The sequence below is a fragment of the Hypanus sabinus genome, chromosome 10 (genome assembly GCF_030144855.1).
Source record: "Hypanus sabinus isolate sHypSab1 chromosome 10, sHypSab1.hap1, whole genome shotgun sequence".
In the NCBI taxonomy this organism is placed as follows: Eukaryota; Metazoa; Chordata; class Chondrichthyes; order Myliobatiformes; family Dasyatidae; genus Hypanus; species Hypanus sabinus.
In genome coordinates, this window is record NC_082715.1 from 96,895,403 (window position 1) to 96,921,411 (window position 26,009).

The 26,009-nt window shown below is 38.8% G+C and overlaps 1 protein-coding gene across 2 annotated transcripts; it reads left to right on the plus strand.

Moving 5' to 3' along the window:
* The first annotated feature begins 3,241 nt into the window (after positions 1–3,241).
* Positions 3,242–24,977, plus strand: irak1bp1 (interleukin-1 receptor-associated kinase 1 binding protein 1). Of its 2 annotated transcripts, XM_059982354.1 has the most exons (5): positions 3,242–3,611; positions 13,598–13,663; positions 16,788–16,918; positions 22,737–22,825; positions 24,568–24,800. In XM_059982354.1, the coding sequence occupies exons 1-5, from the start codon at positions 3,327–3,329 to the stop codon at positions 24,657–24,659; spliced, it is 663 nt and encodes a 220-aa protein (XP_059838337.1). In that variant the 5' UTR covers positions 3,242–3,326; the 3' UTR covers positions 24,660–24,800. The 2 variants fall into 2 exon arrangements, with proteins under 2 accessions (XP_059838337.1, XP_059838336.1); XM_059982353.1 differs by lacking the exon at positions 22,737–22,825 and having other exon boundaries at positions 3,244–3,611; positions 24,568–24,977.
* Positions 24,978–26,009: the final 1,032 nt, after the last annotated feature.

The window sequence follows — 26,009 nt, forward strand, 5'->3', positions numbered from 1 at the left end:
TTGCATAAATCCTATTGTAAATTCATGCTTTTTAAAAAGCTATTTTCAAGCTATTCTTATTAAATATTTTTACATTACTTGATGTCATGGTATGGTAGTCATGAGCCAACAGCTTAACTGCTCCATTGTATACACTTTAATAGGATTAGTAAAGAGTACAGATTGTAGGTATTTTGCTCAAGGGATGGATGGATGAAACTTTTGACATAATACATGTGGCACTAATCAAGCAGTCTGCTTTGTCTTCATTGTGCAAGGAGGAGGCAGGGCATCTGTCACAGAATACTCAGTCTTTGATTTACTTGATAAACAATTAGTCCAATTGAGCTTCTCATCAGTAATGAGTAATGCTGATGATAGGAGGTTTGATTATGCTAATATCATTCTGTAGGAACATGTCATCTCATTATTAGAAAACAATTATGTCCTGAATGATTCCACAAATACTGATTCTATTATCTTAACTGAAAATCCATTTTAGAAATTGTCACATCACAAACACAAGTACGTCTTGATGTCAGACTGAACTTTCTTTCTCCCGTTTATCCTAATACACCATGTGTTCATGTACTAACATAAAATACACTCAGTGGCCACTATATTAGGTACAGGAGTGTATGTGGCCACTGGAGTGAACCCAGTGTGGTCTTCTGCTGCAGTAGCCCATCCACTGCAAGGTTTGATGTTCTGTGCAATCAGAGATGCTCTTCTACATAGCACCGGTGTAACGCATAGTTATTAGAGTTACTGTCACCTTCTTGTCAATTTGAACCAGTATGGCCGTTCTTCTTTGACCTCTCTTATTAAAGAGGTGTTTTTGCCTACAGAACTGCTGCTCACTGGATGATTTTTATTCATCGCACCATTCTCTGTAAAATCTACAGACTGTTGACAGTGAAAATCCCAGAAGATGAGCAGTTTCTCAGATACTCAAACCACCCCATCTGGCACCAACAATCATTCCATGGTCAAAGTCACTTAGATCACATTTCCTCCCACTATTCTGATGTTTGGCCTGAACAACAACTGAACCCCTTAACCCTGTCTGCATGATTTTAAGTACTGAGTTACTGACACATGATTGGCTGATTAGATATTAGTATTAACAAGGTGTACAGGTGCACCTAATAAAGTGGCCATGTAGATCTCCAGAATTTAGCATCTTTTCAATAAGATTGGAAATTCACTTTTATCTTGAAATGACATAAGTTTTAAATGTATAAAACATTACAAAAATTAAACCATTTAATGTAATATGCACCAAAATTGTATTAGAAACAATTGAAATGAAATCAAGATTTACAGGCAAGTTGAACCACAGATTAAGGTATAACATCTCCATGCCAGTTAGTCACCTGGTACTATACTCACACAGGAAGATCAGTTCTTTAGCAATACAATCATGGGAAAGTAAGGACTCAGCATCTGTAATTTCTTTGTAAAAAACAGATTGTTTCACAGAAACTTTTCAGCATTAGCTGATCAAATCAACAGATGTTGGTACAAGAATATTTTGACATCAGACTGAATCATGCTTGCTGTGGTCAGTTATTCCAAAGGGAACCACTGGTGTTCAGCTGCTTGTCATTAAATAAGTCCCAGATGACTGTAGACCTGCTGTAAAGCTTGGGACGTGCTGAGTGACAAACGCCAGCGCATCTATCACCTTGCTCTATAGACTCCTCTTTGAGTCTAACAGTGGAACCCAATCATCCTGAGAGTCTCTGGCATTAGACTGAGAATTATGGCTCTCTGCCTCTACACCAGCCAGATGTGCATACAGGGAAGCACGTGTATCTTTCTCCAAGGATTGTCATCTTGCCGTGGTGGAAAGGCTTGAAAGTACCTGAGAGCCAGAGGGTGATGCTGTCTGGAGATGAGGAGGAACTGCTTTTCCCAGAGAGTGGAGAATCTGTGGAATTCTCTGCACAATTGAGCAGTGGAGGCTACTTCAGTAAATATATTTAAGACAAGATTGAATAGATTTTTGCAGAGAAAGGAAATTAAGGGTTATGGGGAAAAGACAGGTGGGTAGAGGTGAGTACATGGACATATCAGCCATGATCTTAATGAATGGCAGAGCAGGCTTGATGGGCCAGATAGCCCACTCCTGCTCCCATTTCTTATGTTTGTAAAATAAAAAGATGGTGGAAAGGGAAGGATAGCTGCAAGGTGATGGGCGAAGCCAGGTGGTTGGGAAAGATAAAGGGCTGGAGAGGAAGGAATCAGATAAGAGTCGATCATGGGAGAAAGGGATCCAGGGGGAGTTGAAAGGCAGGTGAGAAGAGGTAAGAGCAAAGTGAGGAATAGAAGAAGAGGGGTGGGGTTGAATGTTTAGAGGGATACCAACCAAACACTGACAAATGAGAGTACAGTTGGGCAACTTGGTCAGCATTAACCATTTGGGCCAAATGACATGTTTCTGTGCTCCCTCCACCCAGTTCAAAAAACTGTAAACTCTCCATTCTTCCTTAAATTGCGAGTTAGCTCACTTTCTAAAATGTGGAGTTTCCCTTTCCTCAGACGCCGCCCAATGAGCTGGGTTCTTTCAGCATCTCACGAGGAAAGCAGATGCTGGAAATCCAAGCAACACACACAAAATGCCGGTGGAACACAGCAGGCCAGGCAGCATCTATAGGAAGAAGCACTGTCGACGTTTCGGGCCAAGACCCTTCATCAGGACTAACTGAAAGAATTAATAAGTGATTTGAAAGTAGGAGGGGGAAGGGGAAATGCGAAATAATAGAAGACCGCAGGGTGAAGCTGAGAGCTGGAAAGATAATTGGCAAAAGGGATACAGAGCTGGAGAAGGGAAAGGATATAGGACGGGAGGTCTAGGGAGAAAGAGAGGGGGAGGGAAGCACCAGAAGGAGATGGAGAACAGGCAGAGTGATGGGCAGAGACAGAAAGAAAAAAATGGGGGCATCTCCTGTTTCTGCGGACAAAGTTTCAAGCCTGCGTGAAATTGAGACATCAAAACATAAGAAAATCTACAGCACAATCCAGACCCTTCGGCCCACAATGAGCTGCCGAACATGTACATACTTACTTTAGAAATTAGGGTTACCCATATGGGTAACTTTTTGCTGAATTAAAGTCATTATATTAAAGAGCGATACTGTTAGCTGTAACATTCCATGTGTTGTTAGTAATCCGAGGGAATGCCTGAACTCCGACGCACCGAACCATCACGATCGCGTAACACTCTCTACGCGTGCGCACTTGTCGCCCTCAGCCCCGGTTGATTGCCATAGCAACGAAGCGCTGTTTTTTTTCAACTGCCCTTGCGTCCCTTCTTTGCCTGAGTTGGGTTGCCACCGGTCTCCATGGAGATCGCCCCGGCTCAGGTCTTCGGAGCGCTTGGCCCTGATCTCAGCCTCGGGAAGGCCACGTGGGTAAGGGCCGAGCGCCGCGGGGCAAAGTCGCCTTCGTCCAGATCGGGTGAGCGAGAGGTGCAGGTCAGCGCCACCGCCGAGGTATCGGCGCCGCCTGACCGGGCCCGGGTCTGCGTGCTGGTCGGCAGCAGGAAGGAAGCGGCGGTGCAGGCCAAGAGCAGTGTGATCCGGCGGCTCGACTATATCGTGCAGAGCGTGCGGGGCCACGGCGTCCAGGTGAGGGGGCTAGAAATGGGGAGTGGCGGTGGAAGAGGAGAAACTAAAAGTAGGGAAAACTAGACTGTATTACTTTTAAAAAAGAGTAAGTGGGCTTCTTCCATGTTTCTTCCAGGCTTATTTTTATCCTTCACTGATGTCATTAGAAGCAGATTACTGGATCGTTTATTACTCTTATGCACAGTTTCCTCTCACTACAGCGGCCCCTGTTTCAACTAATTGACTTTTCATTGCGGTAGATATTTTTAGATTACGGGAGGATGTTATTTTAAAAGCACATGTTTTATTGAGAATTGTTCTGTCTCGTTATTCTTGTGTCCATTTTGGAATTAATAGCTTAAACTGGCTCTGTCCGTGCGTCACATCGTTTGTCACACTTCTACAGATCTATAATGTGACAGTGATGATGTTTGCCATCATTAGCTATGTAACGTTAATAGCCACCTGCTTCAAGTGACATAATAATGAACTGACTATTAACAGTGCAATAAACCTGCATCAAAGTGATCATTGTTTAACACATAATCTCCTAGATGTTCAGCTATCGAATTGTTGTTATACATATTGGGTAGATATTTAATAGTTACACATTGTATGAATTGTATTTGTAGGAAATATTGAGATCAGACATTTGGGATTTTACTTTATTGCTCTTATGCCTGTGATACTGCTGTAACTACATTTTGCGTTGTATTTGTGTATTATTGTTCTTGTTTATATGACCATAAGATTGACTTTGAAAACAATGCTACATATGCACCAAGGTGACTTGCATTAATATACTGCCTTTCCTGGCTCCAGACATCCCAATATATTCAGCAAACACGAGGAAGTCTGCAGATGCTGTAAATTCAAACAACACACACAAAATGCTGGTGGAACGCAGCAGGCCAGGCAGCATCTATAAGGAGAACCCTTCGTCTAAGGGTCTTGGCCCGAAACGTCAACGGTGCTTCTCCTTATAGATGCTGCCTGGCCTGCTGTGTTCTACCAGCATTTTGTGTGTGTTATCCCAATATATTCATAACCCAGGAAGAATGTACAGGAGCCTCACTGCCAAAGCCACCAGGTTCAGAAAGTTATAACGCTTAACAATAAGGCTCTTGACCAGAGGGGATAACTTTACTCAACTTCACTCACCCCCATCACTGAACTGGTCCCATAACCTACAGACTGGCTTTTAAGGACTCTTGATTTCCCATTCAAAATATTTATTGTTTATTATTATTATTATTCTTTATTTTTGTATTTCCACAGTATGTTGTTTTTTGCATGTTGATTGTGTGTCCATCCCTTTAGAGGTGATCTTTCATTGATTCCATTGTGTTTCTTGTATTTACTATGAATGCTTGCAATGAAATCAATCTCATTATATGGTGACAAAATAAATTTGGTAATACATTTACTTTGAACTAATCTTTTTTTTTGTTTTTGAAGCATAATCACTGCTATAAATTAGGAAATGCGATGTATTGTTGGTATTCAGTAAGCTCCTGTGTAAAGTAATTCCAGATATTCTGGTTCAATGATACTGATTGTGTCATAGATATTAACTTGGGTCCTTTTGTCAATTCCACTGATTGTCTTCACCATGGGTAGGTTGTTCTACTAAACTTGCCTACACTGCCACTCAATAAGATTGACTAATCTAGCTGTAACTTAGCTGTACATTCCTGCCTAACCCAGTTAGCTCTTATACCCTTGTTTATCAATGATCTTTCTAACATTTATCTAAAAAGGCAGGTGCCTTTCTGTTTTTAAAATCTCTATATTAACTTAAAATAAAAGCATGCCTGATTATGAAGGTCATGAAGCTGAAATCAGATGTAATGGTATTACAACTGATTAAAGGTAACTGATTACAGGGGATTGTGGGAAGACTTAGCCAGAATTGATTGGAAAAACACCCTAGCAAGGAAGACTTTGTTATTATTTCCAAAATAGACTTTATTCATAATAAAAAATATATACAAGTAAAGATATGGTGTGTGGGGGGGAAAGAAACGTACATCCTTGTAAAGAAGATGTCTCTATTAATAGGAGAGTCCAGCACCCAAGGGCACAGCCTCAAAAAATGAACATCCCTTTAATACAGATGAAGAGGAATATCTTAAGCCAATGGTTGGAGAATTTGTAGAATTTCTTGCCCCAGAATGCTGTGGAAGACAAGTCATTAGGTATATTTAAGCCAGAGATAGATGGGTTCTTCATTGGTAAGCTTGTTAAAGATTTTGGGGAAGAGGTGGGAGAATGGAGTTTGGGGGAGATAACTGTGATTGAACAGTAGAACAGACTTATCGGGCTAAATAGCTTAAATACAGTTAAGTGCACCTCCATTGCCATATTAAGTATGCTGATGACACAACTGTTGTTGGCCAAACCAAAGGTAACAAATCAGCGAATAGGAGGGAGATAGAAAATCTGGATGAATGGTGCCACAACAACCACCTCTGTCACTCAATGTCAGCAAAACCAACTGATTGTGTTGATTACAGACTGTAAGAGGAGGAAACCAGATGTCTTTGAGCCAGTTCTCTTCTGGGGATCAGAGTCAGCAAATTGCAAACTGTAAATTCCTCGGCTTTATCATTTCAGAAGTTCTGTCCTGGATATAGCACTGAAGTGCCATTAGAAAGAAGGCACAGTGGTGCCTCTACTTTCTCAGAAGTTTGTGAAGTTCAGCATATCATCTAAACTTTGACAAACTTCTAAAGATGTGCAGAGAAGAGTATACTGACTGGTTTTAAGACAGCTTGGTTTGGAAGCGGTATCCCTCATGAAGGACCCACAGCAGCAGGTTCAGGAATAGTTATTACCTCTGAACCATCAGGCTCTTAAACCAGAGGGATAGTTTCACTTACCTTGGCATTGAACTCATTCTACAACCCATGCACTCACGTTCAAAGACTCTACAACTCATGTTTTCAATATTTGTTACTTATATATTACTGTATTATTATTTTGTTTATTTCTGCTACATTTACACAATTTCTTGGTTTCTTGCATACTGATTGTTCATCCGTATGTGTTGTGTGCAATTTTTTGTTGATTCTGTTGTGTTTCACAAGTCAAGTCAACTTTTATTGTCATTTCGACCATAACTGCTATGTACAGTACATAGTAAAAATGATACAACGGTTTTCAGGACTATGGTGTTACATGACCCAGTACAAAAACTAGACTGAACTACTTAAAAAAAACAACACAGAGAGTAAAAAAACAACTACACTAGACTACAGATGTACCCAGGACTGCATAAAGTGCACAAAACAGTGCAGGCATTACAATAAATAATAAACAGGACAATAGGGCAGTAAGGTGTCAGTCCAGGCTCTGGGTATTGAGGAGTCTGATAGCTTGGGGGAAGAAACTGTTAACATAGTCTGGTCATGAGAGCCCGAATGCTTCGGTGCCTTTTTCCAGATGGCAGGAGGGAGAAGAGTTTGTATGAGGGGTGCGTGGGGTCCTTCATAATGCTGTTTGGTGGATGCAGCGTGTAGTGCAAATGTCCGTGATGGCAGGAAGAGAGACCCCGATGATCTCAGCTGACCTCACTATCCACTGCAAGGTCTTGCAATCCGAGATGGTGCAATTTTCGAACCAGACAGTGATGCAGCTGCTCAGGATGCTCTCAGTACAACCCCTGTAGAATGGGGTGATGATGGGGGGTGGTAGATGGACTTTCCTTAGCCTTCACAGAAAGTAGAGACGCTGCTGGGCTTTCTTTGCTATGGAGCTGGTGTTGAGGGACCAGGTGAGATTCTCCACCAGGTGAACACCAAGAAATTTAACGATCTTAACAATCTCTACCGAGGAGCCGTTGATGTTCAGCGGGGAGTGGTCACTCCGTGCCCTCCTGAAGTCAACAACCATCTCTTTTGTTTTGTTCACCTTCAGAGACAGGTTGTTGGCTCTGCATCAGTCTGTTAGCCACTGCACCTCCTCTCTGGAAGCTGACTTGTCGTTCTTGCTGATGAGACCCACCACGGTCATGTCTTCAGTGAACTTGATGATGTGGTTCGAGCTGTGTGTTGCAGCACAGTCGTGGGTCAGCAGAGTGAACAGCAGTGGACTGAGCACACAGCCTTGGGGGGCCCCTGTGCTCAGTGTGATGATGTTGGAGATGCTGCTCCCGATCCGAACTGACTGAGATCTCCCAGTCAGGAAGTCTAGGATCCAGTTGCAGAAGGAGGTGTTCAGACCCAGTAGGCTCAGCTTTCCAATCAGTTTCTGAGGGATGATTGTGTTGAATGCTGAACTGAAGTCTATGAACAGCATCTAAACGTATGTGTCTTTTTTGTCCAGGTGTCAAGTCAAGACAACTTTTATTGTCATTTTGACCATAACTGCTATGTACAGTACATAGTAAAAATGAGACAACGTTTTTCAGGACCATGGTGTTACATGACACAGTACAAAAACTAGACTGAACTACGTAAAAAAACAACCACTGAGAAAAAAACAACTACACTAGACTACATACCTACCCAGGACTGCATAAAGTGCACAAAACAGTGCAGGCATTACAATAAATAATAAACAGGGCAATAGGGCAGTAAGGTGTCAGTCCAGGCTCTGGGTATTGAGGAATCTGATAGCTTGGGGTAAGAAACTGTTAAATTTACTGTGAATGCCTGCAAGAGAATGAAATAAATCTCAGTGTTGTATATGGCGATGTATACAGTACTTACTCTGAACTTTAATTCTCCTCCTCCATCTTATGGTCTCTTGGTGCTTGAGGGTCAGGCCAGATTTTTGTACTTAAATCTCTGGGATACTTACTCACTGACATATTTGTGAGAATTCTGACAACTGAGCCAAATTTGGCACTGTTAATTAATGCCATGAAAACTATATAATGTCTAAGATATTTCACAAGAATATTGTGAAAATGTTCACAGGACAAGATTTTCATCTTGAACATGAGATTCTGCAGATGCTGGAAATCTTGAGCAACACACACAAAATGCTGGAGGAGCTCACCAAGTAGAAGTCCTGATGAAGGGTCTCAGTCCAAAACGTCAACTTTTTATTCCCTTCAATAGATGCTGCCTGGCTTGCTGCGTTCTTAAAGTTTAAATGTTCAAAATGCAGTTGTGATAAAAAGTTTGTAAACACTGTAGAATTTTCTCAATTTCTGCATAAATATGGCCTATAATATGATTAAATCACGCTACTCCTAAAACTGGATAGAGAGAACCCAATTAAGTAAATAACACAAAAATATGGTATTTTTTATTTAATGAGGAAAGTGATCCAATAATACATATATTTGTTGGATGTAGTATGCGAACCTCTGGGGTAATGCCTTCCACAAAAGCTATTTGGAGTCAGATGTTCTAATCAATGAGGTGAGATTGGAGGTGTGGGATGTAGAGATGGCCTGTCCTATAAAAAAGACACACAAAGTCAGGTTACTGACAGAGCTTGCTCTTCTCAAACAAAGTCTGTTTATTGGCACCATGCCTCGATCAAAACAACTGTCAGTGAGCCTTAGAAGAAGAATTGTAGAGATGCATGAAGCTTGAAAAGGCTTAAAAAGCATTTCTAAAGACCTGAGTGTTTATCAGTAAGAGAAATTGTCTACAAATGGAGGAAACTCAGTATTGTTGCTACTCTCCTTAGGAGTGGGCATCCTGCAAAGATCACACCAAGAGCATAACATGCAATGTTGAAGGAAGTGAAAAAGAACCCAAGGATAACAGCAAAAGACCTGCAATAATGTCTAGAACGTGTTGAGGTCTCTGGTCATGTGTCCACTATAAGAAGAACACTGAATAAGAATGGTGTTCACAGAAGTACACCATGGAGGAGACCACTGCTCTCCAAAACAAAAACGTTGCTGCACGTCTCAAGTTTTACAAAAGACCGCCTGGATATCCTAAAACCCTTTTGGAATAATGTTCTGTAGACAGATGAGACCAAAGTTGAACTTTTTGACGGAAATGCACATTGCTATGTTTGGAGGGAAAAGAGCACTGCACACCGATAGCAAAACCTCATCCCAACTGTGGAGCATCATGGTTTGGAGCTACTTTACTGCCTCGCGGCCTGGACAGCTTGCAATCATTGAGGAAACAATGAATTCAAAAGTGTATCAAGACATTTTACAGGAGAATGTCAGGGTAGCAATCTGTCACCTTAAGTTTAATAAAAGTTGGATAATGCAACAAGACAATGATCTGAAAGATGAGTAAATCAACAACAGAATGGTTTAAAAAGAAAAAAATTAGTGTTTTGGAATGGGTGAGTCATAGTCCTGACCTTAATCCTTAAAGAAGTGTTGTGCAAGGACCTGAAGCAAGCAGTTCATGAAAGGAAGCCCAGCAACATCCCAGAATTGAAGCAGTTTTCTAAGGAGGAATGGCCTAAAATTCCTCCAAGCCAATGTGCAGGACTGATCAACAGTTATTGAAAGCAGAGGTTCACATAGTTTTTCCAATAAATACATGTAATAATCGATCATTTTCTCCAAGAAAAAATAAACAAATATGTTTTTGTGTTATTTAATTGGGTTCTCTATCTAGTTTTAGGATTTGCGTGAAGATCTGATCACATTTTAGGTCATAGGCAGAAATAGAGAAAATTCTTTTTTTTTGTAATTTATTTTTTTATTGAAGTTCATCATCAAACAAACATTTCCATAAGGTGTATTTCAGACATTGTACATATATATCATATAATCATATATATCACAAATCTCCACAAAGTATTAGAAAAGAGCGGAAAGAAAAAACAAGCAAAAGGAAAAAAACTATGTACAAGTAGTGAGTGATCTTTTTTTTACAATATATTCATTGATTTGTGAGAATAAAATCAGGCCTATGAGGCATTATGTAGTTAAACCATTTTTCCCAGTATGAATCAAATTGTTCCAGCTTATGATTAACAGATGCTGGTATCACCTCCATTTTGAAAATGTCCATTGTAATTTCCATCCATGCATTTAAAATTGGGCTCTCTTGTGCTAACCATTTCCTAGTAAGAGTCTTTTTACCAGCCACCAATAGTATATTCATTAAATATTTATCTCTTTTCAACCATTCTTGAGGTATATATCCAAAATATATAGGCTATGTTAATATGACGCAAGTACATGTTTGATAGAGCTATTTAGAAAAGCATATAATTCAGATAATGGTAGTAGAATCATCTCAAGCATGTATAAGGGGTTGTCGAATCTTAAAACACATTCGACTTCATACATTAAAATAAAATGGGAGAAGGAAGGAGGGATAATTATATCTGAGGAAGAATGGACAATAATATGGTATCAATGTAAGTGTACCAGTTCACAGAAATGGAGGGAGTTTAGATGGAAAAACTTGATATGATACTTTATTACACCCTCTCAGAAATCCCATTATGATAGTAACCTCCCTGTTTGCTGGAGAAATTGTGGAACTCAAAATGCAAATCATTATCATATTTTTTGGGACTGTCCTGTTATCAAAAACTATTGGAGGGGGATACACAATGCCCTCCCTACAAGACATCTTTAAATGTGAAATACCCTTAGAGAAATAGAGAAACTTCTAAAGGGTTCACAAACTTTCTAGTACCACTATATGAAAAATATGCAAACATTATACAACCTTGAAATTCATCTCTTAACAGACAGCCACGAAATAAGAAACTCAAAAAACATTTTTAAAAGACTGTCAAACAACCAATTGCAGAGAGGTGCATGAAAAAACACCTCATGCCCATGAAAAAGAACCCATAAAAAAAGACCATTGAACACCCTTGTGCAGAGAAAAAGAACACATCATGGAAACATAACCACAACCAAGCAGCATTCTGAATTGGACAACCACAAAGAGAGTCTCATAGTTCAATGCAGAGTCGAGTCATGGAGTAGTGATGAGAACTGGTCCATCCCTCACCTCAGGCCCCAATGTCCTGATGTTTTCAATCTGGTTCAGTGCCTAAATCAATGTCCAAGTATCGAATTCAATTGCCCTGGGGCCAGGATGACACCACTTTGATTCGGCCCACACTGGTCCTTTCAGATTCAGCCCTGTTCAAACATCGAATTCAATCGATTTGGTACACTTTGGTACCCGGACCTCACCGCCTTGATTTGGCCTGTAACTGATCTTTCAGATTTGGCATGGTGCTTAAAATGATTGATCCTCGGGTCTTTTCTGCTCTCGGCGACAGGCCTGCCATCTCACTTTGCCTCTTTACTGCCACATTGAATTGCTTTCAAGTCTAAAGTGAAGTTACAGATTATGACTTGCAGTGCTTATTTGGCAGAAAATGTGTGATTAACAAAGTATTTAGTTGTTTCCCTTGTGTTGTTAGCCACCAGCCAGAAATCGCTGCGTTTCACCAGCACCATCTTAAACTGGAATACCAACATTTTGTGTGTGTGTTACTCAAGATTTCCATCTTAATTGTTTTGCCTTGTTCTGAGTAAATATTTAGAGCATTATTCTGAAGATATACTTAGATAGTACAATATAGATGCTACCATTTAGCAAATATAAATTTGGAAGGGCTGGCCCATTGATGGCATATTGTGATTTCTAGCATATCGCCAGTGCCATCAACTGGAATTTATTGTTACTACAACTGTCAGTGAAAAATTTTGTATGGATAGTAACAAACTTGGATTAGTAACAATTTAGATATGGAATTGGTATGAATTTAAAAATTACATTGAAAAGTGTTTGATCCAAGATGAGAGAGAGAGTTGCGAGAGGAATATTATTTTTAAATTAATTTTTGAGAAGATATTTTCTTTTGTGAGAGACTAAGATGGAACCAAGTACATGTGAACAGTAATGCATAGATCGTGGAGTTTAAATTTTATTTCTGCATATAAAAGTAATCAAAGTCTCACACAGGATTGATTCATCTAGATAAAGGGTTATCATTTGCATGCCAGAGAGCAAAATTTAATTCAGGTTGTTTCATTTGGAATTTTGATCATTTCTGACTGAGATTGAAGCATTTTGTGGAAATAGAACTTCACTGTCAATACATAACAAAAGTGATCCTTTGCCAGTGGATAATATTACTTTATGTAATATTTATGAAAGGATCAAAGGTAAATTAATTATTACAACAAAACCAAATGGAATATTGTTCAGAAATTTGGAACAATCTCATATGAACAATAAACATTTAATTAATTGTAGAAATTCAATTAATGTACAATAGAATCAGGTTTATTGTCACTGATATATATTCTGAAAGCTGGTGTGTTGTGGGAGCAATACATTATAGTCCATAAAAATATCTATAAGTTACAAAATGTACAAAAAAATGAGATCGTATTTGGTTGGCAGAGAGGATGAAGCTATTTCTAAAACATTGACTGGGGGTCAACAGGCTCTTGCATCTCTTGTACTTCTATCTTAAAGTACAGACCTACATAGTAAATAGTTGGCTCTTGCAGAAAATAGCTGAGCTGGCTATTCTTAGCAGGGGCATTAATGGAATAGTGGTAGTAAAATGCAGATCTAGGAACACAGGACTGCATTATTGCCCAAATTACTGGTAAGATCTTTGGAGTACTCCCCTCAACGGTTTAAGGTCTTCTTGAATCATGATTTCCTTTTCCTTCCAGCAAGGGAGAAGAGTTCCTGGTTCTTTTTTTTAGAACAATTAGAAACCATTTTTCTTTTATCCGGCACTCAACCCATTTCTCTTGATAAAACAATTCTCAAACTCATCCCTGCACTAACTCAAGAAAAATCTAAAGGCTTATAACTCCCATTGTTTGAAAATTCCAATATGTAACATAAAATTCTCAGTCAATTCATTTTACTGTTGGGAAGGATTGTGGAAATGAATTTTGAATTTTATCTCTCTGAACTTTATTCATGCTGTATTGAAATGTCTTCTATTGACCAATGAGAAATAACTTGGGGTTGCTTGAGGTAGTGCATGCATTCATTGGGCAGTAATTTTATTCCAAGTATAGTTCTACACTCTTATCTACAGCATTTTTGTTTCAAGTTTTTTTTCTATTGTAGGAAGACAATATTACGTTGACTAAGGATTTTCGCCGAATTGAAAGTGGCTATCAGATGGAAGCGGAGGTACCATTCTTTTATAACTTTCCATAAACTTGTAAGAACATGCAGGGTATAAACTATCTGTGGCAATAAATTGATTATAATAATTATGGGCAAATAAATATTACCATCGGTTTTGATTTTATTTGTAAAGGCGAAGTTGATTGCTGAATACAAGCAGTTCATTTCAGTTACATATTTAATGTATTTGTAGAGTACTGGCAAATGTGTTTGTAAATTTCAGGCTTGTTGATAGAATTTGTACATTTTATTTTCTTTATGGCAGTGAATTAATTAGTGTACTAGGCTTAGTTTACTGCTCTCATTTTGCTCATGTATCCTGCTCTGAGACTTGCATTATTAATAATAACTTAGTTTTCAGAGCATCCAACTACTGCCAAAATCATCCAATTATTTCTTTTACTTTAAACACTTTTTTTAAGTATTCAGGATTTTAAAGGTGTTGTTATGAATTCTTCTTATATGCATCCAAGGCCCATCAGTCATTGTTTCAGACCTACACAAAATCTCTTGCTTGGCTTGTTTTCTGGTACTAACTGGTGCTGCTTCTTGAAAAAGTACAAGACTCAAATATTTTATTAATTTTGCTCTCAATTTCTGTTCGTCTCCCACTTTTAGTGGTTCATTTATCACTCTCCCCTTTTGTGGCTTTTCTAGCTCCATCTGAGAAGATATAGAGTGACTAAATTCCTACAGCTATGTTGACTAAAACTCCTCCCTCCTTGTTCTTGTAAGCATTCCTTTGTCCCAGGTTTCTCTGAACCCATCACAGCCATTTTGATGGCAAGCCTCCCATATCTTTAAGCTATCTTCCTTGTTACCTTGATAATGCCTTTACTTCTATAATATTTGATTAGATCTTCACTTTGTTTCAAACACTGCATTCTCATTGCTCTCCTTCCAGGCAAAGGAGTTTTTCCTTTGGAGGCACATTCAGCCAACATGTTCACAGTGGCACAGTATCTGTAACTTCCTCCATCTTTTGAGATTCCACCACCAAATACACCTTCCTGCTCCTTGCCTTCCCTTCTAGGATCCCAAAGGGAACATTCACATCTCCATGGTTTGCTCAACTACACGCACGTATCATCCAAAAACTAGAGATGCCATACCTGCCATCTTACCTCCTCCTATCTCACCATTCAGGTATTTGAACAGTAGTTTAATGTGAAACAGCAATTCAGATTCAGAATCAGTTTATTGTCATTTAGAAACCACAAATGCAATGCAGTTAAAAAATGAGACAACGTTCCTCCAGAATGATATCACAAAAGCACATGACAAAACAGACTACACCAGAAAATCCACATAACGTTTGGCAATCCCCAAATCCAGAGTCTGGAGAGGCTGCTGCATATTAATATCGCGCTACCATCTTAGTGCCTACCCCGGAAAGGAGCTCCAAATGCACCAGACAAAACAAGACCAAAAACTAAAGCTACAAGACCTGAACAAAACCACATAGTTACAACAGTGCAAACAATGGCATAATTGATCAAAAAACAGACCGTGCGCACAGTAAAAATAGTCCAAAGATGTTAAAAGACTATAAGTTCAAAAGAAACCACCACACAGTTTCCATAATTCCTCAGGATCCCAGTAGACTCGTCATCTCATGCCGGTGGCAGAAGGAAATACCCCCGCTATGGACTTCCACAGCGCCGCCTGACTCAGCCTCGCAGACACAGCACACAGTGAAAGCGCTCCGACCACAGCGGACTCCATCAAACCTCCAAGCCTCCGACACATTCACATGTACTTCTAATCAAGAATGTGATTCTTTATTCACAACACATGCTCTCCTCTTGAAATGACTGAAAACAGTGGGTGATTGCTTTACAAAAATCTCCTCTGGTGACCTTGAGTTTCCTTAATCACTCTTTGCCTGTTCTCCATCTCCCTCTGGGGCTCCCCTCCCCTTTTCTTTCTCCATAGGTCTCCTGTACAATGATCCTTTCCCTTCCCCAGCTCAGTATCCCTTTTGCCAATCACCTTTCCAGCTCTTAGCTTCACCCCACCCCCTCCTGGCTTCTATCATTTCAGATTTCCTTCTCCCACTCCTACTTTCAAATCTCTTACTGTCTTTTCTTTCAGTTAGTCTTGACAAAGGGTCTCAGCCCGAAACGTTGACAGTGCTTCTTCCTATAGATGTTGCCTGGCCTGCTGCGTTCCACCAGCACTTTGTGTGTGTGTGTTGCTTGAATGTCCAGCATCTTCAGATTTCCTCGTGTTTGAGTTTCCATTGGCACTTTAATTACCCATTTTAATCCTGCTCATCCAGATCTGCCTTTGGTCTCTTATACTATTTTAATGAAGCCTATGGAACGCCACATCATGTTCCATTTAAATGTATTGTAGCTCTCAGGAATCAGTATTAAACTCAACATTTTCTGGTAGCCATCAGTATTTTGCCTGTCTCTAGAAATGAACAGTTCTGATGTAAGCTTATCCACTTGTAACATTAAATAAATAATAATAAATAAATAAGCTAGGTTTCCCTCTTTACAGATTATGGCTATTTGCAGCATTTCTTTTTGTTTCAGATGTCCAGTAAATACTGTGTTCTTTATCTCCCAGTTTGAGAACTTTCTATCATTCATCTGTTACCCAAATAGCTGCCTTCTGTTTAACTTGTGACAAACTGTGGGTTTTTATCCCCTCTGTACCCTTGCTTCAAGTGTACATTAAATTTTAAAATGACCAGCACGCCTATCAAGAGTGAGTTTTGGAGTTTAAACCTATTATTGTGTGGATCAAGAAAAATAATTGAAAATTTTATAAGGGGGAATTTACTTGCTTAGATTGCTCATTCATTTTGAATGCTTTGGACAGATAACCATGTATATAAACCTAGAATGTGGAACAGGATATGTTTACATCTCATATCTGTGAACAGTGAGAGCAGCAAAAGACTGCGTTAATTGCATATCATGTTAATTTTTGAAACAATATTGACAATTTCTTATTGTGACCTTCAATTTGAAGGGAAATAGATAAACACCACAATTGTTATAGAAAACAGAATTGATGGTTAATCAGTTACAAGGTCATATAAAGTTCAGAAAGTTCTGTACTTTTTATTTGAATTTACTTTTTTAAAACAAACTCTGTTTTTGCCCTTTCCTAGGTCAGTGTAATATTCAGTGATTTTGGCAAGATGGAGGATTTATGTAACCTGTTAGCGGAAAAATTAGACAATTCTGTCATTGTTAGTTCACCTCAATTCTTCCACACACCCGAAGTTGTGGAAAACATCAGGTAACTTTGATTACTTTGTACAGAATCAGGATGTAATTTAATGATTTAACACATTGTCCAAAGCAGATGTTTTAATTTGTTCAGTTACATTCCAAGAACATCCTTTTACTGTTTGATTTCCCACATTTTCCTGGAATTGAAACATTGCCATTAGTTAAATCTAAGCGAATGTTCTGATCCACATCGCATTTATAATCTTATTTATGAATTATCAGACAGGCTGCGAAAAACTTGATGATATACAAATTCTAAATCTAGTCTGTCTTGCAGTTGCTATTGGAATGTTAGTGACATGTACTTTTATCTGAATATTAAAAGTAGGAAATGTACATAAGAAAGTAAAGTCTATTTAAAAATTTAAAATCCTGCCCCATCTAAAGTCCACTTGTTATCTTGGGAGCAGGCAGTCTCAATGTGACTAATCTGCATCTTAAAAGAAGCACTGAATTCTCTTATTTGGGGTAAAAAAAAATCAGGTGTACAATTAGTAATTATTAATGTTATCATTGCACTGATTGTTTTTATTAAATATTTATTTTTTAAATTAATCTAATAGCTATTATTCTCACCTGGTATACGTTTCGTGTATCTGCTACCTGACTAGGTAGTGGTTAACTATATTGGACTTGGAATACGGTCATTTAGATGGAGTTGCATTCAGACTGAGATCAGGAGCACCTAACATTTTGTGGCATACTCTGGCATCCTGCATAAGACCATTGAATTATTGACAGTTAATTCCATCTTGTTCTTTTTTTTTTGCCATTTCCTCCCAAAGAGTAAGGCAGAATATTTGAAGTTTATTTATTTGTCTCTTAATATACAAGTACTCTCTCTGATACCACTAAAAATATTGCTGAGAAATTGGTAAGGACATTATATAAGATAGCTGTTTGGGTACACAATGTTAATCTACCCAAATGCAATCACCAACTTCCTTTGGGCTTCCATTGGCTCAACGGTTAGTCTGTCTTTCATCCTGGATGTAGAGCACTCTTTCTAAGGAGATCTTGCACAAATGTAAACTTCCTGTTCCTCCTCGTAGCCTTCCAAGAGAGATATTTATTCACTCGCTGAGCTTAGCCTTTGTTTTTTCAGTTTCATGGAGTTAAGTAGCACATAAACAGGGTCTTCAACCTAACTCATCCATGCTGAATGACGTGCCTTCTTAAGCTGGTTCCAGTTGCCTGCATTTTGGCCATTTGACACTAAATCTTTCCTATCCATGTACCTTCCTGAAAGTCCTTTAATTGTAATTGTATTTGCCACTACCACTTCCTCTGGTATTTACCTGCTAGTCTGTGTGAAAGTACTTGTTTCTAGTCCTGACTGACAAACCTATGGCCTCTAATTTTAGACACCACTGCCATAGGAAGAAGACTGACATGACATCTTATTTATCCCCTGTGATTTTATTCCTCAAGGTTATCCAGCACCCTCCTTCACTGAGGAAAACAGTCCCAGCTTATCCAGTTTCTCCTTGTAACTAGGCTTTCAGTTCTGATCTTTTCTGTATCCTCTCACTTAATCAATCCCTTCCTACAGTATGGCAACTGAACTGCACACTCTGTTCCAGGTGTGGTCTTGCTAACATCTTGTACTGTTGTACAGTAACAACGACAAACCAATCCTTGTTCTCAGTGCCCTGATCAATGAAGGTAAGCATGCCATACACTGCCATGTTACCTCTGTTCGAGAACTATGATTCATACTTATAAGTCTCTGTTCTACAATACTCCATAGGACTCTGTTATTAATTGTGTATGATTTGCTCTGACTTCCCAAAATGCCACTTTGCACTTGTCAGGTAAGCCCCAGGTGCCATTCCTTTACCTATTTTCCCACATAATCAACACCCTGTTGTACCCTTAGACAACCTTCTTTACTGTACCAACAACTTTAATGTTATCTGCAGACTTAATAATTATGTCACCTATATCCTCACCCATTGTTAACATTTTGTATGTATATGGCAACGGTAGATCAGCACTAATCCCTGTGGCACACCACTGACTATTGTTACGTATCCCGTAACTGGATAACTTACCAGCAAAGATAGAGAGGTCCGTTGAAGTCTGATGTCACTATTTTCAAACGATTTTATTTATAAAGGGGCACAAAAGTAAGGTTTATACAAACATTCAGATAATGCACGTCGTCAATACTCAATCTAAAGCGCGGGTATAGTAATGTTCATCATTAAGAAGTAATCTCGACTGTTGTCTAGGGGATAATATATTGTCCGTTGGAAATATAAAAGTCACTCAGAAGTCTGCAGACTTTAGTCTTTCGGGGAATCGCTGGGTTTCACGTGTTTTAGAGGGATCGGTGAAAAACGGAAAAACTTGCCCGGGTCTTTATGAAGGCACTCCATTAAATCAGGGGAGCGTTGTTTCCCCGTTGTTAGTTTGAAGTCCTTCTCGGTATTATCAGCCACCCGCTCCCCAGGCAAAGGAGTTAGGAGCGCACGTGGCGTTGAGTGGCTTCCAGCCACGGGAACACTGAGCGAGGGTGTCCTTCTGGTGCGTCGCTCTGGGGTACTGCCTCCTGCAGTCCCCTTTTATCTTGACTTGCAGAGTTGTAGATGTCCATCAAAGTAGGGTGATGCAATCCCCACCCCCACATTACCCGAGAGTGTCCATATCCATGGTAGCAGTCACGTAGCAGGGACATGCACGTCACACAGGTTCCTCTAAGAATAATGGCCAAAACCGTTGCATTGTCTCTCATTTGCCTGGGTCCAAGACCCGAATTAATAGCAATCTTGCGATTCTCCGGAAGGAGGGGGCTGCTTCCGCTCCTTCGGCCCCTCGGAGCTGTGGTACATTCATAACACTATGAAAAACAACCCTCCACCATCACCCTGTCTTCTTCCAGATGGCTTAGCTCACTTAGATTCTGCTGGAACTGAACTTGTGAACTAACCTACCGTGTGGTTCCTTGTCAAAAGCCTTTCTAAAGTCCATGCAGACAAGTCTACCACCCTGCCGTCATCAATCTCTCTTCTCTTCACAGAAACTCAAGCAAATTCATGAATCATGATTTCCCACGCACAAAGCTTGCTGGCTGTCCCTAATCTGAATCAGAATCAGGTTTAATATCACTGGCATGTGCTGTGAAATTTGTTGTTTTGCAACAGCTGTACAGTGCAATACATAATAATAATAATAATAATAATAATAATAATAATAAAACTATAAATTACAATAAGAGTTCATCGGGAGACATTGGAACCAGAACATTTTGGTGCAATTAAGCTGCTGGTCCAATTAGCTGGATTTTATGGAAATAGTTAAAAAGGGAAATTAAAAAGAAATTATTGTTTAATTGAGTGACAAATTATGTATTTCAATAAAATACATAAAGAAATTGGAACGCTACCAACACTGCTAACAAATACATAAACTATGTATTAGTTCCTAATCAATGGAGAAATTCATCCAGTGTATGCTACCGTGTTCTTTTGCTTAACTAAAATTAGCACAGACCCCTAGTGAAGATAGTGGACTGCCTTCGTACAATGCTTTCAATGATTGCCCCCTCCAAATCTTAATTTTCATTGTAACATTCAAGATTATGGTTCATACCTTCAAATTCTTTGTAGTTCCTAACTTGTTAAATTAGTGAAATCAGTTTATTTTCACTGCTGGCTGTTTCTGGCACCTCTAAGCTAAAATTTTTGAAATCAGTGATCAAGACAGTTCTGAATTGTCTTACTGCTTATTTCTCACCAACTAAAGTAACAAAAGATTTTAAACAGAAACACACGATACTGATGCTATTTAAAAACTGTTCGCTCCAAGCACAGTGTAATGTCTAATGGCCACACAGTACAAATAACTGGTGCTTGTTGGAAACTGTTCAGCTGTTGTCCAATTAAGTGGCATGGTGTCCCAAATAAATGAAGTGAATCCTGGCTATTTTCTTGATTTGTTTTTGTTCTTTAAGAGTGCCTATTCTGATTAACCAATAGCCCAATTATCTGGAATCCACTGTATAAAAAAAATTAATTAAGTAGTGCAAAAAGAGAGCAAGAGAAGTTTTTAATATATAAAATGTTACTTTTCTTGCTCTTTTTTGTAAGCATGTCCTGGGTGAAGGGGGTCCTTAATGATGGATGCTGCCTTTTTGAGGCATTGCCATTTGAAGATGTCCACAGTGCTGGGGAAGTTATTGTCCATGATGGAGATGGCTGAATTTGCAACTTTCAGCAGCTTTTTCTGATCTTGTGCAGTGGCCCCTCCATACCAGATGGTGATGCAACCAATTAGAATGCTGTCCACTGTACATCTGTACAAATTTACTGAGTCTTTGGTGACATACCAAGTTTCCTCAAACTCCTAATGAAACATGGCTACTGTAACTGCATCAATGTGTTGGGCCCAGGATAGATCTTCAGAGATGTTGACATGCAGGAACTTGAACTTACCCTTGCCTTTATAAATACAGAAGTATAATGTCTCTTGGAATCCCCTCTAGTAGCTTTCCCACTACTGATGTTTCGCTTACTGACCTTTAGATCCCAGCTAGTTCTTGGATCTCTTAAAGGACCTACATTAGCCACTTGCCAGTCATCTGGTATCTCACCTGTCACAAAGGAAAACCACAAAAAACTCAACCAGGACCCCAGCAATATTTTCCTTTCCTTCCCACAATACCCTAGGATATTTTTTCTTTAGGTCTTGGGGATTTATCCACCTTTGTGCCACCCAACATAAAAGCACCACCTTCTTTGTGCCGAACAGTGAATATTACTGTTCACTTTCCTGCATTCCTAACTTCTAGTCTTGACATCTTTGATTAGTACAGTTGAAGTACCGGCTCAATAACTTGTCAGCAATAAATGTTGTCTTCTGTCTATCTAGTGATTTTATCGTGGGTGTTTTGCCAACTGTCTTATCCATCCACTGACTTAATTATACATCTTAATTTGAGGTTTTCTTTGCAAGATGTTTAGTGCAGTTTGTCATGTTGCATTCCCAGATCCATTTGGTGTACAATGTGCTTCATCCCTCGACTCATTAATCCATTCTCTGAAAGCTGCTGTCTACAGCTTCAGACTTGTTTACAATGGCTTCTAATTTAGAATTCTTAGTAAATTCAAGCGGCATTCCCCAAATACAGTGTTAACGTACATAGTGGGAACAGGAGTTGAAGAAAAAAATGCCCTGATTAGTTTTTCCTCCTTGCATTTTAATCCTATGTGTAACCCTCTTCCCCCACCCATAGGTGTTTAATTGCTTGGTCTTCTCCAGCAGACTGCAATGTGCAATTTTATCTTCAAGTCCGTCACCTCTCTTTTTTTCTGTTATCTAATTCTTTTCTATCACTATCAAACAATGTACGCAACCCTCCCCCACCCACCATTATTTTGTCATTTTTCAGCACTTATTCTTTCACTTGTAACTCTGAGTGTAAATGCTGGCATTTTCCTAATTAAATCCCTTAAAATTCAGAATTACCATCAGTCTGAATGCAAGTTCTGGCAGCTGTTCACCAGCATTTCTTAAATGTACTCTGACATTTCCTCCTGAATCCATCTGTAAATTGCACAGTATCTCTATCCTTTTGAATGAAGGCGAGCAGCTGCAAGGGATCAAGGTTTTTTTTTAGCTCTTAAAATGTTTCAATAACTTTTGTTTCATATCTTGTCTATAGTTTGAATATTTTTATTGGTTTTGGAATGTTTTTATTTCTAACTGTTGAAATGATCAGCATTAGTCATTGGTCTTGGACAACCAGAGCCAATTTTAATTTTGTCCACTACTTGTGTACACAAGGCTTATTGGGACTGTTCTTTCCTCCTCCCCCTCCCAAGTGGTGTGATTCCTGCCCAGGAGGTCCTGCAGCTGAGCAGGAGCTTTGGCACTGTGGCTACAGCAGCAAGTAACGGAAGATTCAAACAAAGTAAATTTACCACTGACTACAAAAATCTGGGGGTGTCTGTGGAGATTTCTTCTTTAACTGGGAATTATTTTATATTTCCTACCATTAAGTGTTCAGATGAAAAGTATATTGTCCCTTAACATGCTTGACTACTCACTTACCTGTTATATTGGTTACCAAGTTGTCTTCTGACATTATTTAATAATTTATTTTAAAATGTGCATAAGAGCTTTGCTATCCTTTCTATTGGTATTTCAAATGTGAATTAATGCATCTGGGCTAGGGACCCTTATTATTAACACAATTATCATGATCCCCTTTATATTCTAAATTGTAAGTATTTTTATTTCTGTAATTTGCATTTGCTGGCAAGTTATTTTTATCCAATCCATCCCAAGTAGTCTGTAGTATCTTAAATTTCCTTCTGTCCTTTTACAATTAAATACCATGCTTGTCTTTACCTTCCCATTTAGTTTTAGTGCTTCTTTTAAATCCCTTTTAGTTTATCAAGTTCCATTGTATCTCTAACTATTCAGTGTTTAACACTTTCCTTCACTTATTCCTGTATTTTATTCATCTTTGGTAGCTCATTAATTCCATTAATGAGGAAATTCCATCCCTACAGTTTTCCCAACTAGTATAACTGTCACAGTCTCTAGTTTTTAAGTTTTAGTTATGCACCTTGACATGCCTACAGTACATGGAATAGGAAACCACCATGCATCAAAATTTGCTACTTTCTGGCCAGCAATAATGCAATAAATTCAGTTAATTCTACCGAGGAAGTTGCATTTTTTTTTAAAGGGGTATAATGTATATTTTGTTTCCCCATTCTATTAAGGAAGGTCTTGAGAACTTGGTATCTCTGATGTACCAGTTTTGTTGTTTTTTCCATGTGTAAAATGTCATTTTCAAGTGTTATTTGTAAGGTCATATTACAGTCAATGATAGGCATAGGGTTGGGTGGGGTGTGCAAAATGGTCAATGTGTCTTGTAAGAACTGAGATGAAGCTACTTGTTTTCTGCTTGTAAAAATAATTTCTAATTCAGTTATTTTTATCATGCACGCAGGAATTCTTTAACTATGAATAATGGGTATGGTGCAATTTTTAAATAGCATATAAAACTGTAATTGACCACTGGGAGAATTGTAATCCAGAACTCTCAATACCTGGCAGATAACTGATGAGATGGCTATTTATATTTTTGGTGAAAGATTTGTAGAGACTTTTATTAAAATGCATACTTGTGCAATTATTCTAAGGGTGAGATCATTATATTGAAGGCCAAAGCAAGCAACTAGAATTTCCACATCCTGCACCAGTCTCTGGCAGACAAGAACAAAGCAGAACTTTCTGCTGACAGCAGATGTTAGGTACTAGTTCAATCTATTCAGAATCTTGGAAGGGAAGGCAGATGAAACCTAGGGTTTCCTACTTTTTAGAAAAAGTAATAAACTCCTCATCTTCCCTGGCCTGATTTATACAGGTTGCTGATTCTGGCAGAGGAATCACTGCTCTAACTTGGGCCTTCGATTACGGAGACTTGATGATATCATCAGAGCATATTTAAAGAGGACCTTACTAGCTTGCGATATATCCTTGGCAATTTTAAAAGAGTAATCAACCTGACAGGGACAAAAAAGGATTAGGTGATTATCTCTCTGGCTTATTTCCACCAGGAAGTAAAAATCTAAGATCTCCATTTCAATTTCTTAAAGGTACATAGCATAAAATTGTATCAGATTTACTTTTGTTTTACAGACGGCAAGCATGTCTTCGAGCCGTTGCAAATTCTCGCCGTAAAGCTTTTGAAGTGTGCCGCTTGCTTGGCCAGTCCTTGGGCAGACCTTTGATTGTTCGGGAAGAAGAAACCAAAGAGAGTGAAGGTGGTGCTTCTGAACCACCAACTCCTGATAACACAAGGCCATTGACAATGCAGCAGCAGATTAACAATGCATCTGTGACTGTTTATTCCAAAGTGTTTGTAACTTTTGAATTGAAGTCAAAAGACAATTGCAAAAGGAATAATTAAGTTGTGTTTTTAAGTAAACAATTACATTTTTAATGCATATTTGTGACAGCAATATTGTGAGTGTAGTTTGGTGATTTTTTTTGGTAGTTTAAATCCTGTATATTTTTGTCTTTGATGCAAGTAAAATAGTTTCATTGAGCTTTTGCATTGCAGCACTTATTATTAATGAACCAGTGTGGAACTCATTGCAATCAGCATCAAGGACCATGAGGAACAAAAACAACAACTTTTGTAAAAAGAATCTATAAGACAATTTTTATATATATATATAAAATATTATCAGTATTATCACTTTAGCTCTGCTTTACTTGACCCTGAAACTTCAATGCTGTGCATACATAGACTGGAGGGAAAAAAAACTAAACTTGACTGTGAGAATCTTTGCAGGAGCAAGATTCTAAGTGTCCAAAGCATATCGATGCGCTGACCCTTAATTTACATGGGACAATTGTCATGTTCATATTAGACATCTGTTTGGCATAATTTCAGAGAATTACAGCATAGCAAAAGGCCCTTTAGCCCATATAATCCATGCCAAACTATTACTCTGCCTAGTCCCATCAACCTGCACCTGAACCATAGCCTTCCATACCCTTCAAATCCATGTACTTATCCAAACTTACCTTAAATGCTGTAATCAAACCCGCATCCACCACTTCTACTGGCAGCTTATTCTACACCTGAGTGTAGAAGCTCCCCTTAAATATTTTAAATTTCTCTGTTAACCCATGATCTCTTGTTCTAGTCTCTCTTTACAACCCTACCTATCCGTAATGCCACTTTCAAGGAAGGACGGGCCTGTATTCCCAGTTCTGTTCTACCACACTCTGTAGTGCCCTACCACTCACTGTACAAGTCCTACCCTGGTTTGTCGTCCCAAAGTGCAACACTTCACACTCGTTTGCATTAAATTCCATCAGCCTCTTGTTGATCCATATTGTTCAGCTCTTCCAAATCCCACTGCAAGCTTTGATGGCCTTTTCCACTATCAAATTACACCACCAGTCTTGGTGTCATCTGCAAATTTGCTGATCCAGTTTACTACATTATAATCCAGATTGTTGATATAGATGACAAACGACAACAGAACCTGCACCAATGTTATCGTTTGTCTTCCTGTTTCTCTACTAAGCATGAAGCTTTATTAATAGACTACCAGGTTCTAATCTGA